The 16,812-nt window shown below is 37.9% G+C and overlaps 1 protein-coding gene across 7 annotated transcripts in view; it reads right to left on the bottom strand.

The window, feature by feature from the left end:
* LOC126298999 (uncharacterized) overlaps window positions 1–16,812 on the bottom strand; it is a 222,554-nt gene that overhangs the window by 114,143 nt on the left and 91,599 nt on the right. For all 7 annotated transcript variants that reach the window (XM_049990628.1, XM_049990626.1, XM_049990630.1 and 4 more), the window contains 2 exons: window positions 6,824–7,691; window positions 6,413–6,711 (listed from right to left, as the gene is read on the bottom strand). In XM_049990628.1, coding sequence (XP_049846585.1) covers window positions 6,413–6,711; window positions 6,824–7,691 — 1,167 coding nt within the window. The remainder of the gene's footprint in view (window positions 1–6,412; window positions 6,712–6,823; window positions 7,692–16,812) is intronic.

Below are 16,812 nucleotides of genomic sequence, written 5' to 3'. Positions count from 1 at the left end.
TTTGAAAATTTATGGGGCTTGGAGGGGGGGGGGGGACAGAACAGACAATGCATTTTTTTTGGGGGGGGGGGGGGGAGGAGGAGGAGGAGGAGGAAATTGACCTGACTAACCCCACACAAAGCAACCACAATAACCTGCTGGGAGGAGGTGCAAGAAAGAGAGACTTGTTATTCATCTGACAGACTCACTTCCAAGCAGGACAGAAATGGTCATTGAAGTGTATGGCCTTTGTATGTGACATTAAGTCATAAAGAAATCAAATACTGTACATACCTTCCTGAAATCTGAAAAACTCTTATTAACAACTGCCAACTGTTTGTTCCATTAATTTTAGGTTTTTTTATAGATTAATCTAATTATAATAGTAAAACAAAAAATAATTGCCAAAAGTAGGAGTCGATTCTATTCCTGCCATCTGTTAGTCATTTATCAGTCTGCTGACTATTCCACTGACCTACGATGTCACTACGCTAAAGGCTAGTACTCTCAGACACTTCCTACTTTTGTTCTTCCCTGGACTGCCACACTACTTTAAGTGCCTTTCTCACATCTGAAATGCTAGGACAGATTTTCTTGTGTGTTTTTGGAGAGTACATGGGCAAAGAGAGAGAGAGCTCTGTACATAAATTTCAATGCAATTCCTTCTTTACATATTTCACTCCACCAATAGCTTCATGATAATAACTTTCAAAATCTTTTACATATCTCTGAAAGGTGTCTATGAAAACTGCATAGTGATGTTGCATTTCTATGGAAGACTTTATTTACAGATGAAGTATAACTCACAAACCATGGGCAAGTCAATATTTGCAGTATGTAAATACACACCAGCTGAGAAAAGTTGATGAACAGCACCCTCGGGCTGTTCTTGTGTGGTGTGTACTTTTCAAGAATCACACCACTGGTACCTATTTTATTTATAGGACTCCAAATAGTTACAAGTATATTGTGTTCTCAATAGATATTCTTCAACAGTTATTGCATGATATCTCACTGGATACAACGCAATCCATGTGGTACCAACAAGGTAGATGTCATGCTCATTCCACACACTCTAAACAAAACACTTGGTGACTGGTGGTTCAGGTAACACAAAATGGTCTGCAAACTCACCAGACTAAACAGCTCTGGGCTTTTTTCTATGGGGAAAATTAAAAAACAAAGACACAAAAAACACTATATAGCATGCACCTGTGCATATGAAGTTTAATGTGCAGTACTGTCTGTCTAGAATCACATTGCACACTGTATCAATGCCCACAGTTAACACACCGAGTGCTTGATACGGGGGCCATGCAATAAAAAAATGGTTCAAATGGCTCTGAGCACTATGGGACTTAATAGCTGAGGTCATCAGTCCCCTAGAATTTAGAACTACTTAAACCTAACTAACCTAAGGACATCACACACATCCATGCCCGAGGCAGGATTCGAACCTGCGACCGTAGAGGTCACGCAGTTCTGGACTGAAGCGCCTAGAACCGCTCGGCCACTTCGGGCGGCCTCATGCAAATATACACACAAACTGTACCACAGTTGTGGTTGTTTATATTCATTTCGTAATTCAACAGTCATAAATGTTATAAATTACTTGTACATCAGAGAATTTGCTACACTATGTGCTATAATGTAGTAAAAACCTCACCTTGATATATGTATCCATTCTGCATATATTTTGGGTGGCGTGTCTTAGCTGTCCACTCTGTATTGTCTTAAAGTACTTACCACACAAACTCTATAAAATTTTATAATCTTGTAAACCAGTTTTGGGAAAAGATTCGTCAACTAAGTGCTTCTAGTGCTATAAACTCATTTTTGTAGGTGTTAAAGGCTTTTTTTTTGGCTGGTAAGTCTATTACCATTCCTGCAATTTTTCATTGTAGGGAACAGTAGATAATCTTGTGCATGGAGCCATTTCAGGACTAAAGGAAGGATTAGACACAAACATAACTTCAGTTGAAACGTCATTTACTTGAGTTTTTTGTAAGATGAGTGTGGTCATAGTTTTCTTTCCAACATTTAATAGACACTTCACTGTCACTGGTGGATGCTTAAAGACTATGATCTCTACAATTAAAAGAATCTTCTGGCTTCAACTGGTAAATCCCAGCTTCATCACCAGTGACAGTGTAACAATCACATATGGGATCACTTTCATGAGCTATCCAGCATTTCTTCACTCCTCTGATTTTGATGCTCTAAAACAACAAGCAGGATTTTGTATTCAATGGTGAAGCACTGTGTGGTGTATATTCAATGGCATTAAATTAGTGAATATCAAATCATCAGTTCATAAATTTGATGTTAACAAATTTAAGGAGCATCATGCAGGTTATCAAAGCTTCATGATCTGCTTACATAGTGTAAAAACATATTAACCAACACCCTTTAAAATTTTAGCTTTAGTCCTAATGATGAACTTTCATAACTTCTCTTGGGGTTTGGACTATATTCTGAGAGTTATGAACTGGTTTTGCTTAGGTGCAGGATATAGATTTGTATTTGTACATGTTTGTGTGTCAATCAGACAGTGACTTTCCTGTGAATGAACGCATTCTTTGACTGTGAGAATATTCAGAATTATGGTAATTCCCACTATTTAGTCATGATGCAACCACATCAAGATGTGTGACACTTGGCTTAGCATTTGTGTATTTTTTAGTATCCCTTAACTTTTGCACATTCTAATGACCTAATGGCTGCATGAGGAAGTATAAATTCCCAATATATTAACAAGTTGAGTTTGTAAAGAAAAGTACAAGTCTATGTTCCTTTTTGTACCAGCAACTGCAACCTCCATATGTTAGTTGCAATTATTACTTTTCAGTCTCGAGTTCCAAAGTCAATTTCAAGTTAAATTATTTTGGCAATATTGAGGCTAACGGTCAACCTTTATCCATTATAAGCACTACCCTCAAGATACTTTTTTAAGCACGACTTACGCTCATCACATAAAAGCACAACTGTGAAGAGAAATGCCCGAGATCTATGTTATTCATATGCTCATGCAGTGTGGTATTGAACATCACTGTATTTACCCAACCCCTGTATTTCTGCACTGCCAATGAAATTATGACTGTGTGCCTTGCTAGTAAAGACTGTTATCTTTATAATCTGGGCAGATTGATTTCAGGAGAATATCACTTCCTTCCCTAGCTACCTCTTTATTGTATTCTGAAAAGTGTAATTGCATCACATTTTAGTAGCAATGAAGTTGAGAGACTACCTTTGGATGCAACTGTTACAGTATATGCAAATCCCTTGGTACTCAAAATCAAAGTAAAAGAATACCTCATTAGAATACTTAGAATCATTGATGTAAATTCTGTATAGTTCTGTTTATATTAATCAACTCTTGTGTTTGCCAATATGTAGACAGCTGATATCACTGTTGTCTTCTCTAGTAAGATATTCCACAGCAACAATATTTTCCCGCAGCACTGTGAGCACTGGACACTACCTCCTCTCCGTGTCTCCAATGCATTTCTTCCTCCTCCCTCTTCCCAAACACAAAAACCACCGGAAAACAGTTTCACACATATTCTGAAAGCAGTCCACAAATGTTCAAGGCTTTTAAACTCAGTAAGTCAGCTTTTGAAACCATAAAAATGTCGCATGAAAGTAGTATTTTCCCAGTTAAATGTTTATGGCAACTGGTGCCACATGAATGACAACTGCAGCCCCTATGGCAACAATGAATTCTCCGAGTCTATTGACTTTAAACTTGCACAAGTGCTCACAAAAGAAGCCGCTGCTGTCTGTCTGCAGATGAAAACTGTAATACAGCCTGTCTAAAAATTACCCCAGTAACCTATCAAACTGCCTCCATTCTTCCACTATCGATTTAACAGGAAAAACTGTTCTTTGTCATCTGCTCCTTTGTATCATTGTTTTTTCAGATAACTTTTCAAAAGTGCTCACAGTTTTACCAACTTGCATCTCCTGTGAAACTATCAGTCCACAATAAATTCAGACTATTTAAAAAAAAAACTCATATATCCTCATTTCCTTTCTCTTTGTCCTGCAGTTAAAACATCTAACGTATTAAGCACGAATCTAACTGCCTTACTTTTCTGCGTTTTACACAACTTTATTTCAAAAATCTCAACTAAAGTTACTTAAATATTCACATTCTTTCATACATTCATAGTTTGTGTTCTATAAATCTCATGGCGATTCTGACTGGTGCTAACCTACTCACACATCACTATGGGCCTTACCTTAGTACTACTTTATGGATGTATTATTAGCAAAAAACAGCCTCTTTACTTTAAAAAAAGACCCTGATACTGCTCCTCTTGTATTACTAAGTTTTTTTTTTCTTTTCTTCCCACCATACTTCATACTTTAGACATGCCGCTATCAGCTGTCTACATATGGGCAAACACAAAAGTTGATTAATTCAAACAGAACTATACAGAATTTACGTCAATGATTTTAAACATTCTAATGAGGTATTCCTTTACTTTGATTCTGAGTACCTAGGGATTTGCATATACTGTAACAGTTGTATCCAAAGGTAGACTCACTGCTTCATTGCTACTAAAATGTGATGCAATTACACTTTTCAGAATACAATAAAGAGGTAGCTAGGGAAGGAAGTGATAGTCTCCTGAAATAAATCTGCCCAGATTATAAAGATAACAGTCTTTACTAGCAAGGCACACAGTCATCATTTCATTGGCAATGCAGAAATACAGGGGTTGGGTAAATACAGTGATGTTCAATACCACACTGCCTGAGCATATGAATTACATAGATCTCAGGCATTTCTCTTCACAGTCGTGCTTTTATGTGATGGCCGTAAGTCGTGCTTAAAAAAGTATCTTGAGGGTAGTGCTTATAATGGATAAAGGTTAACCATTAATTTAACTTGAAATTGACTTTGGAACTCAAGACTGAAAAGTAATAATTGCAACTAACATATGGGGGTTTCAGTTGCTGGTACAAAAAGGAACATGGACTTGTACTTTTCTTTACAAACTCAACTTGTTAATATATTGGGAATTTATACTTCCTCATGCAGCCATTAGGTCATTAGAATGTGCAAAAGTTAAGGGATACTAAAAAATACACAAATGCTAAGCCAAGTGTCACACATCTTGATGTGGTTGCATCATGACTAAATAGTGGGAATTACCATAATTCTGAATATTCTCACAGTCAAAGAATGCATTCATTCACAGGAAAGTCACTGTCTGATTGACACATAAACATGTACATATACAAATCTAAATCCTACACCTAAGCAAAACCAGTTCATAACACTCAGAATATAGTGCAAACCCCAAGAGAAGTTATGAAAGTTCATCGCTAGGACTAAAGCTAAAATTTTAAAGGGTGTTGGTGAATATGTTTTTAAACTATGTAAGCAGATCATAGAGTTTTGATAACCTGCATGATGTTCCTTCAATTTGTCAACATCAAATTTATAAACTGATGATTTGATATTCACTAATTTAGTGCCGTTGACCTAGTGAGGTCCCTTTAAGGCACTCCCTGCTTTATTCTGGAATGAAAGAAATGATAGTTAATGTGAAAGATTAATTAATTAAGTGCATTACTTTGTGAAATCATCAATACCCTTCCTAGCATCTCTCTCACTATGAAGTTCCAAATGCACCATGAGGATTCTAGAAAATTCGAGACAGATGTAATTTTCTAGCACAGCAGATACTCAAATTCCTTTTGGCCACATGTGCTTGCTGTGACATGTGCCTGCCACTCCATAGTGGCCTACCACCTTCTCTACATAATATCACATGACTTCCTCTGCACTATGCAACTCTCTCATTGAAAATCGAGAAAGATACTGGCAAACCAAGTTTCGTGAGTGACCCATGTAACCTTATGGGAGGCATAATACTTCCTGTTTTAATATTACGTGCAGCCTTTATGAGAGTTTTAACATGAAACTAATTTAATTAAAATTACTGGAGGGGAAAAAATTTATAAATGCTAGTGGCACATGTAGTTGATACGCTATAAGTTACAAACTTCACACAATATTTTTATTGAACATTTATGCAGAAAAAATTCTTTTACCTTAGCTTCAGTCCCCCAGATGATTCTGCCATAGGACTGTACTAACATGCGTCAAAATATGCAAAGTGTTGAGTGCAATCCTGTCTGCAGGCCAACACAATTAGAGATTTCTAAGTGCAAATCAGGCAGAACTTAGCTTTTTGGATAACTTATTCATGTGCTCATGCCACCTCAGTTTGACTGATTGATCTAAATGCCTAGCAACTTCATACATTGAGCCCCATCCAGCATATACCCATAGATTTAATTTAATGTATTAAAGACTGATAGACACAAACAAATTATTCAAACTTGTGTACGGTTTTTAACACCACAAATCAAATATATATTATATATATCTCTCTTTCTTATAAATCAATTTACATACCTGTTTTAAGCCTTCCAGAACTTGCTTCTCTTTCATTAATTCACTCTCGTACTGCTCAAGACGACATTTTTCCTCTGCAATTTCTTCTCTTTCTATGTTTATTGCAGCTCTTTCTTTATCTATGAGGCTTTTCAGCGTTTCTTTTTCACTGAGCAGCTCCTGAATAATTATTTCATATTCTTCTCTGAGTGCACACAATTTAAGTTTTTCTTCATTATAAATACTTATTTCTGCATCAAGCTCAGTGAGCCTTTTGTGAAGGAGATCGCTCTTCAAGAGATTAACATCATCTGAATTACCTAAAATGTCAAACTTATGGAGTAGTTCTAATACTTTTGGTTTTAACTGCTGACAGCTTAACAAGACATAATAAATGTACCATGTGTAAAATAAGCTAATTTTCAAACCTACCTGGCTGATGTGTGTATCTATCACTGGTATGTTGATAGTCTTTCCCAAACTGCGCTGATGAAGGTGCACAATCAGGTAAACGTGTCACTCGCTTGTTTGAACTAGCAACTGCTTCATAAGCCTCCTGTTTTACAGGACTATATTTGTTGTTTTCCCACTTGTCACTTTCAAAATTACTATGTGAGTTTTTCTGAGCACAAAACATAGTCTGCTCTCTCTCTGAATGTGTATATGGCTCTTCTGCAATGCTTACACACATTGTTTCACTAAGGATACTACATTCTTTATCTGAGTTATAGTGTTTCCTTTCCTTGAAATCATCTATTAGGACTTTTCTCATCTGTTCTTGCAGATCTCTATGAAGGATATTTGATGTTAAATAATTCTCTTCCCTAATAGATTCTTCATCAGTTTCAATCTCATTACAATCTTTTAACTCCACACATTTCTGGAGGTGAGAAATTCTTTGAATGAAATTGGCAACCTCAGCACAACTATTCTGCTCAACTGTTTTATCATCTGCAATATCCTTATGGTCATCACTGAATTTGAACATATCTTCCTGTAGGAGAGCAATCTTTCTGGCAACATCACTTATTTGTTGTTTAGTGCAATGCAGTGGGTCTTGTAATTCAGGGTATTGTTTAATAATACCTGCGTTCACTGCAGAAGATGTGTTTTGAACTGGATTCACTGGGATAAAATTTGCATGTGACTCCAGTTCCTCTGTACCATAACAATTCACATTGAAACTTGACTGAGTAGAAATCTGCAGAATACGGCCAACAAAGGAACAATTGGAAGAAAAGCTTGAGTTTGCTGCCTGCTGCTCTAACAGCTCAAATGTACGTAGTTCTTCAAATTCATCCTAGAAAGGAAGGAGACAGCAAATAGTGAGCACCAACTGTAAATAATTTCTTCATAAAAAGCATGTATACTATTTAATCAAAAAGGATCTTGGTTGCTAAACATATACTACAGCTAGAAGTTTTAAGGCATACATGATCATACATATTCTTTAAAGTCCTATTCCTTGTTTCCAAGACAAAAGGGAAGAAAAACTTTTTTATTTGCTAATCAAATAACTGCTTAATATACAACTCTCAGAAGATGAGGAGGAGGAGGAGGAGGAGGAGGAGGAGGAGGAGGAGGAGGAGGAGATGTTACATGGATAACATAGGGCATGCGGTACATACTGAGAATGACAAAACTGTGGCACAACAATGGAGTGCCACACATTATTCAACACTGCAACACACTTTTAAGTAGCTGTGTATGGCACATCATTAAGTCCCAACTCAAGAATATAAGCTAGATAATACATACCTGGTACTACGGGTCATGCCAAAAATTGTTCGACATTCCTTAAGCCATAAGGAGTACATACTATCTATGTCTACATCTACATCACTGCTCCGCAATCGAAAATTTAGTGCCTCGCAGACAATTCTTTGAACTACCTTCAGACTGCTTCTCTATCCAGAATGAGATTTTCACTCTGCAGTGGAGGGTGCGCTGATATGAAACTTCCTGGCAGATTAAAACTGTGTGTCCGACCGAGACTCGAACTCGGGACCTTTGCTTTTCGCAGCCAAGTGCTCTACCATCTGAGCTACTGAAGCATGACTCACGCCCAGTACTCACAGCTTTAGTTCTGCCAGTATCTCCTCTCCTACCTTCCAAAGTTACAGAAGCTCTCCTGCGAACCTTGCAGAACTAGCACTCCTGGGAGAAAGGATACTGCGGAGACATGGCTTAGCAATGAGTGCAGTTAAAAAAAGCAAGTAACTCAATACTGAATTAGGAGTGCCAGAACTGGAACAAGCGAGAAGAAGGCAGGAACAAGAAATGGAGGCACTAGAACAAGGAATGAAACTAGCTGCAGTTAATGGTTCCATTTCGACAACAAGACTAGCAGTGACCGAAGTGAACGATCATTCTTAAGAAGTCATTCCTTGGCCCTTCCATTAACTTTAGTGAACTGTTCCTTTAGACCTGTTCATTTGCAAATGCCCCATCTCTATCATATACTAGTTTAGTCTCTCATTTCCTAATCTAATTTGATGAGCATCATCTGATTAAATTTGACCACCCCCCATTACCCTCATTATCTTTTGTTGATGTTCATCTTGCAATCTCTTCTCAAGAGATTATCCAGTCCACTCAATTGCTCTTCCAAGTTCTTTGCTATCTCTGACAGAATTGTCTTCCCTCTGAACTTTAATTCCTTTCCCAAATACACCATCGTCTTCATGACTTGCTCAATGTCTACAACACTGAATAACATCCAGGACAGGCTATACACCTGTCTCACTTTTTACTCACCATTTGATATACAGAGAACAAAATGTGTACAAAATAAAGACACATCAACTGTCTAAATTGTAGCAGTGAACTGTTGAACTTTTGTAACAAAGTTCCTGAATTTACTGCCCTCCAGTGAAGTTTTTGCACTCAAATTATTCTCAAAACCAAGAGCTGATTGAAGTCTGAACAGGAAAGCTCCAAAATATTTAGTAAGGCTTTGAACGTATATAGAGAAAACAGATTAGACACAACAGGAGGAAGAGCATCAAGAAAAAAGGTTTGTCTATCAAGGTCAAAATTGGGTCTGACTGAAGTTGTCTGGATGCAAGATGCCTCAGCTAAGCTCATGGCAATTATCTGCCACATTTTAAGGCCACATTATTCATCTGTGTAGTTCTAGAATCATCAATGAAAGTCTACGCTCAGTAGCATACAAACACCCAGAACACGTAATTTTAGTTGGAGGTGACTTTAACCTACAGTGTATAGACTGGGACATCTGTGGATTCACTGCAGGTGGTACGAACAGTCAACCTCCTGAAGTATTTTTGAACTCCTTTCCAAAAACTGTCTTGAACGACTAGTTTGAAATTCCATGAGTAATTAAAATATTTTGGACCTTGTAGCTACGAACAGGTCTGACCTGATCATCATGGTGACTATGGTTACCAAAGATAATATATCTTACGGCAACTACAATTTCGAAAGTTAGTAAATCAATCAAGAGGGCTAGGAGGGTATTTCTGCTAGAAAGAGCAGATATGCAATTGTTAGCAGCCCACTTAGACAATAAATGGACATCGCTTAGTTCCAATATTAAGAATGCAGAGGAATTAGGGACAACATTTAAACTGATTGTTAATCACACTCTGGAGAAGTATGTGCTGAGTTGGTGGTTAAGGATGAAAAAGACCAGTGATGATTTAATAACAAAATTCAGAAGACTTTGAGGACAGACAGACTGTTGCACTCTCGGTTCAAAAGAAGAGTGGGCAAATGATTACAGGCAAAAGTTTGTAGGAATTTGTGTGTATATAAAAACACCGATGCACAAAGCTTACGACGACTTCCACATCACAAAAGGAATGATGAAGTTTGAAATTCAATAAATCATTCCTGCAGAAGGACCATACAAACATGCTGTCAGTTGATCGTCTCACAGACTCCCAAATGGATGCCATATGAATAGGCATCCTTGATGTAGCGAAGCCAACTGGAAGAGCTGAAAACAAATAGTCGCCAGGTCTGGATGGAATCCGAGTTTGATTTTACAGGGAGTACTCTATGGCATTGGCTCCTTACCTGGCTTGCATTTATCGTGAATCTCTCACCTAGCTCAAAGCACCATGCAGCTGGAAAAAACTGCATATCACTCCTGTACATAAGAAGAGCAAAGAAGAGACCTGCAAAATTGCAGACCAATATCCTGAACATTTGTTTGCTGCAGATTTCTAAAACAAGTTCCAGTTTTGAATATAATAAATTTCCTTGAAGTGAAAAAGCTATGGTCAACAAATCAGCAAAGATTTAGAAAGCATCACTCAAGTTAAATTCAGCTTGCCATTCTCTGACATGTTATCCTGCAAACCATTGATGAAGCACAACCGGCAATTTCATATTCCTAGAGTTCCAGAAAGCATTTGAAATGGTGCCTGTCAGCAGACTTAATGAAGGTCTGAGCATACAGATTAGGTCCCTAAATATGTGAGTGGCTCAAAGACTTGTATGTTGCCCTTGATGGCGAGTGTTCAGGTGTACCCCAGGGAAGTATTCTCTGTATACAGAAATGATCTGACAGACAGTGTAAGCAGCAATTTACAGCCATTTCCCAATGACACTGGTGTTTATAGGAAGATGCCATCGTTTAGTGACTGTAGGAGGATACAAGATGCCATGACAAAATCCAGTTGGTGTGATGAATGGCAGCTTGCTGTAGATGTATAATAATGTAATTTAATGCAGATGAGTCAGAAAAACAATCCTGTAATATTCAAATACAGTAGTGGTAGTGTGCTGCTTGACACAGTCATGTCACTCAAATATCTGTGTGTAGCTGTGCAAAGTGATATGAAATGGAATGAGCACATAAGAACAGTAGTAGGGAAGGTGAATGGTTGACTGATTTATCTGGAGAATTTTAGGAAAGTGTAGCTCATCTATAAAGAAGACAGCATACAGAAACTACTGTTTGAATGTTTATGATCACCACCATGTCAGATTAAAGGAAGGCATCAAAGCAATTCAGATGTAACCTGGTAGATTTGTTACCACTAGATGTCCTGTCAACATTTGAGTATTACAGAGATGGTTTATGAATGCAAATGGAAATCCCTGGAAGGAAGATGAAGCTCTTTCTGCGAAATACTATTCAGAAAATTGAGAGAACTGGTGTTTGAAGTTGGTTGCAGAACAATTCTACTGCTGCCAAGTAACAGGAAAGGAAATTACTAGCAATGGTACAGTGTACCCTCCTCCATGCATCTTATGATGGCTTGCAGAGTATGTATGTAGGTGGAGATTTACTGATTCCTTATCATGTCCTTTCATTCTTGTAACTGCAGTATGGTTTTGAAGCAAAGCAAGCACTGTATTGTGTGTGATATACAGAGGCACCGCGAATATGCTGGGACTTACCCCAGTTCACTGCTAGTAGCGCAACAGCACCTTAACGCATCTGCGTGTAGCGCACTAGTATTGCACCACAATTAAGTATAAAATTAAAAGCCAAAATTTACGTTTAAACCTTTGTTAAGAGACAATTTAGTATAATAATGTTTCTAATATCAAGTCTTTATGTACCTAGACTTGATAGTTTCCGCAAAAATGCAGTTCCAAGAGAAAAATATGAGGCGCTAAACAATACAGCTAAAAAGCCACAATCTGGTCAGAAGGTGCCTACAGAGCTCATAAATAAGTGGTGCAAGTATCAAAGATAAAGACCGATAAATACCACCAGAATCCATATTTTTATTGATAAAACTTACTAAATAACAGAGCTAAACCAAATTTGAGAGTTGTAGTATTAATAACAGCCAATACAATTTTAGTAAAAGTATGGTTCAGAGGTAATGATCTACCATTAGTTCCACTATAAAAATTCTAGAAGGCAAAGTTTTTATTCAAGTGAGCTGAAACTTTTCCTGTGCTTTTAAACAACTTACTTGAATACATGTAAAAATTAAGATTTTGAATTAATTCCTAACTATGTTATTAAAGATTATGTACCCAAGAAAGCAGTCATTCTGAGGCTGCTGCAGTACGCAGAAGGCAGATAACAGATGTTCCCTTGGCAGTCTGCTGCAACACCTATATAAATACAGCCCGCGAGGCAGTAGGAAGGTTCACTTCGCACTCAGCCACTCTAAGATCCATGTCTATTAAACGTCGGATCGTGCTCTGCCCAAGATGACGACAGAGACGGATAGTGAACTCACGAGGACTGTACACCATCCGTGATAACTCATAATTCGCCAAAGTAACTGTTAGAGTGCCATCCGTGAGAATTACAAATCCATGTGGTTGGTTGGTTAGTTCATTGGGGTTGAAGGGGCCAAACAGCAAGGTCATCTAAGTCCCTAGTTTCGAAGGTGGTCCATTCGGACGGATTTCCATCCCAGAAGAGTCATAACGATAAAAGGGAAAACGCTAAAAAATGTAAAAGTGCAATCATGTTGCCAATGGTGAAAACAAAAGGAGAGAAGTCAGTAAGTTGGCAATCCCAAGGCTATGTTAGAGGCAGGAAATATCCCACCTCTCATCATGCAGTACAGGCAAGACCACCTGCTACTCAAAAAGCGTTCAACCGCTAGAAAGTAAAAGTGTGTATTGTAAAAGGAGACTAACCAAATGTAAAAAGCAATAAAAACAGAGTAAAAGGGAGAGAAAAGAGGGTCTTGGCCAGGGATGGGAGTCAGGAATCTTCAGACACACCTTACAGTGGGAGACACCCCAACCCTCACCACCCTGCCCCTACTTCAGAGGGAGATTAAAAATCTTAGAACTTAAAATAAAAACCACTTTCACGGAGGAAACTGAGAACCAGTTCAACCATCCGGGAATCGTCTGCCAATATTAAAGGTAAAGGGGGGGGGGGGAGTCTGTACTTAGTACGCAGAGCCAAAAGAAGGGGGCGTTCCACCAAAATGTGGCTTACTGACTGGAAGGCTCCACGGCCACAAAGTGGGGGTGGCTCATTTCACAAAAGAAAACCATGGGTCAGCTTGGTATGGCCGATGTGGAGACGACACAGGATGGCCGAATCCTTTTGGGAGAGACGGAAGGAAGAACGTGGCGACAGGTGTCATCTTAATCGCACAAAGTTTATTAGACAGGGAAGTAGCCTCCCAAGAGCTGGCCCATGATTGTGTGAAGTGGGATTTGATATGAAGCAGTAAATCCACCACTGTAGGGGGTTACAGAGAAGGGGGAGGTAAGCGACTGCTCCCCCAGCCAAACGATCAGCAAGCTCATTACCTGGGATACCCACATGGCCAGGGACCCAAAGAACGTCAACGGAACAAGCAGCATGGTGAAGATCAGCGAGACGGTCATGAATGGTCGAAACCAAGGGCTGGTGGGAAAAACACCAATCAATATCCTGAAGGCCACTCATTAAGTCCGTACATAACAAAATGCGGTTCAGTTGGAACTGTTTAATAAAGGTAAGGGCCTGGGAAATTGTCATAAGTTCTGCAGTAAACACCCCACATGCAGTAACAAATCTGTGTGGCAAGTGGTGAATAGTATTTCCACTTATGTGGCAAGCATTAATTTTGAACATTCAATTGAGTATTATTAATCAGGGTGAAAGACAATCTGGTAGGAATGTGCCATAGAGATTGCCTCTGAACTGCTAGTTGTATTATTTATGATAGAAAGATTTACTGTCAATTAAAAACAGTGAATTTCAAAGTGCTGTATGTGAGAGACTTTACTCAATATATGTATTAACTAGAACTTTATACTTTCATTTAAAATCATTGTCCTAATCCCACTAAGTAGAAGGAGAATAGAAACATTTCTTTCCGTGGGCTGGACCAGGATGTGGCCGTGAAGACTGGAAACTAAGGTTAGTATGTTTCCCTTTGCTTTCTGGCTGACCACAAAATTAGTTGCCAGGCTCTCGTGAATAAGACGGTGAACTGTATTGTACATACAATACTAACATCAACTCAAAACTTTTATTACACCCACTGCCCCACACTTTCTGTACCAATTGTGAATAACCTTTTGCCACCTGTATTTGATTCCTCCTACCTACAGTATTTTGAAGACTGTATTCCAGTCTGTATTATCAAAAGCTCATTTTAAACCAATAAATGACAAAAACAGGTTGAAGATCGGGAAACATAAATTTATAAGTTAAGTCTTAAGGTCTGTATTGCCTTGCTTGTTCTGAAGTTTTGAAATGTAGGAAACTGGAACTGTTACCAACTGCTATGATTCAAAACCTGTCATCTAATTTTTTTGTCTTTATATTTCAGCTCTGTCTAACTAAACATACTTTGTACACACTACATACACTCAAAACTGCTGAAATGCTGTACATACAATATTCTCCATTAATCTGTAATTCAATGAGTACTTTTCAATTCACTTATCACAATGTTTTATTTAGTTTTTCTGGACACTATGTTACTGAAGAATAACTGGTAACAAATCATTACTACAGTATGTAATAATAAAAACAGGACGAGCTAATCAATAGATTTGAAAATACTGACACCACTCATTAGAAAGACAGCACTTCATTCTTTTCAGCAACCTAGTTCAGTTTTTTTTTTTAAAAAAAAAAAAACTAATGAACTTGAAAGCTACCCATTATTAAAGTTCGCAAATGCCAAAAATTACTTTTGCCATTTAAGCCAGTAGGCCTATTAAACCCCAAATTTTGACTTCATAGTTTTGTTGCTCTAACTTTTCTGAACTAGATGCCACCATTCATTATTCACAGTTAACCCCTTAATCAACAAATTGACTAAACTAACATAATTTGAAATGGGGCTACTTTACTCATAAATAGGTAATCCACTGCAGATGCATACAGTGTGCTAAGCAAAAGTAATGACAATTTTGATTAAACCAAATTATTTCTGGCACCAATAGATTACCTACATTATTAAATTTTCACCCTGCAATTTTACTAACTATAATGTGATTCTAAGGTCACAAAACATCATTATGCCCATTTACAAATAACCCTTCCAACCCAAAAATCTTCAGTCCACCCAAGGCAGCCAACTGGTAAACACCTTCCTGAATGAAACTTCCTGGCAGATTAAAACTGTGTGCCCGACCGAGACTCGAACTCGGGACCTTTGCCTTTCGCGGGCAAGTGCTCTACCAACTGAGCTACCGAAGCACGACTCACACCCGGTATTCACAGCTTCACTTCTGCCAGTATCCGTCTCCTACCTTCCAAACTTTACAGAAGCTCTTCTGCGAACCTTGCAGAACTAGCACTCCTGAAAGAAAGGATACTGCGGAGACATGGCTTAGCCACAGCCTGGGGGATGTTTCCAGAATGAGATTTTCACTCTGCAGCGGAGTGTGCGCTGATATGAAACTTCCTGGCAGACAATATTCTATACATCTCCATTTCACTTTTCATAAACTTTTGAAGCATATGAAAACATGAACTGATGAATTAGTCATATTAATAAGCACATATGGCATCCAATGACCGTATTGATTTATGAGGTGGAATGCTAATCAGGTATCATCTGCACTCTTGCTGTTATATTTATTTCCTCTGATGAAAATAGTTCTGTTTTGCTAAGTTTCTCGCAACAGCAATATTTTTATCAGTTACTGCACAGTATGCTCAAAACAGAGCACACACGTTAAGATTGGTGAGAACTTAAAACACTATGAACACTGAGGAAACAACAAAATTTACCAGACATCCTAGGCATGGTACCTCATGTAAATAATGAGATTTACACAGCAACAGTACATACAAAGACTGACTGGTGAACTACAAATGAAGATTTGAGTTCAATATACAATAGCTAGCTGCGAAGTAATCTCGTTTAAGCTACAAATAAAATACTGGAGTAATTAATGAAAATATATTATAAAATGTTAAATTTGCATCTTTTATTCCTTTTACACATAATAATCATTTTATGTAAGCAATTATTGTATATGTTAAGTACTTGAAAAATTCTTTCTGCATAATATTCTGCAAGAACGTGGCAGCATCTTGACTTTTTTTTTTTTTAATGGAGTGTTTGGAGCCAAGCCTCTTCCTCAAGTTCATGAAGAGTTGGAAATATGCTTGAGCCAGGTCTCAACTATAGTGTGGAAGTTTAAAAAACATCCAATTTGACAATCAAAATGCTACAATTTTTGTGTGTGGGTACTACCATGCAAAAGCTCAAAGTCAGTAGCAAAGTAACTGGCTCATTCCTTTTGCATCATCAGTCTTTGCATTCTTAATGTTTCAAAGTAAGCTTCAAAATAAATAATAATGTTCTGCCAAATAAAATTCTTTAGTGAAAAAAAAGAAAAAAATAAAAGAAAAGAAAAATTTATAAGAATTCCAACACCCATGTCACAATACAGAGAACAACAGCTCACCCCTACTGGTGTGGCAGTGAACTTCAAATACGGGGATATATGTCATGAAAATCCTTATTCTTGCTTTTCATTTATACTTTATGGGTACGTCTTAGACTAGT

The sequence above is a fragment of the Schistocerca gregaria genome, chromosome X, assembly GCF_023897955.1.
Source record: "Schistocerca gregaria isolate iqSchGreg1 chromosome X, iqSchGreg1.2, whole genome shotgun sequence".
Classification (NCBI taxonomy): Eukaryota; Metazoa; Arthropoda; class Insecta; order Orthoptera; family Acrididae; genus Schistocerca; species Schistocerca gregaria.
The sequence above is the reverse complement of the archived record's forward strand: the minus strand, read 5'-3'. Positions and strand labels throughout refer to the sequence as shown.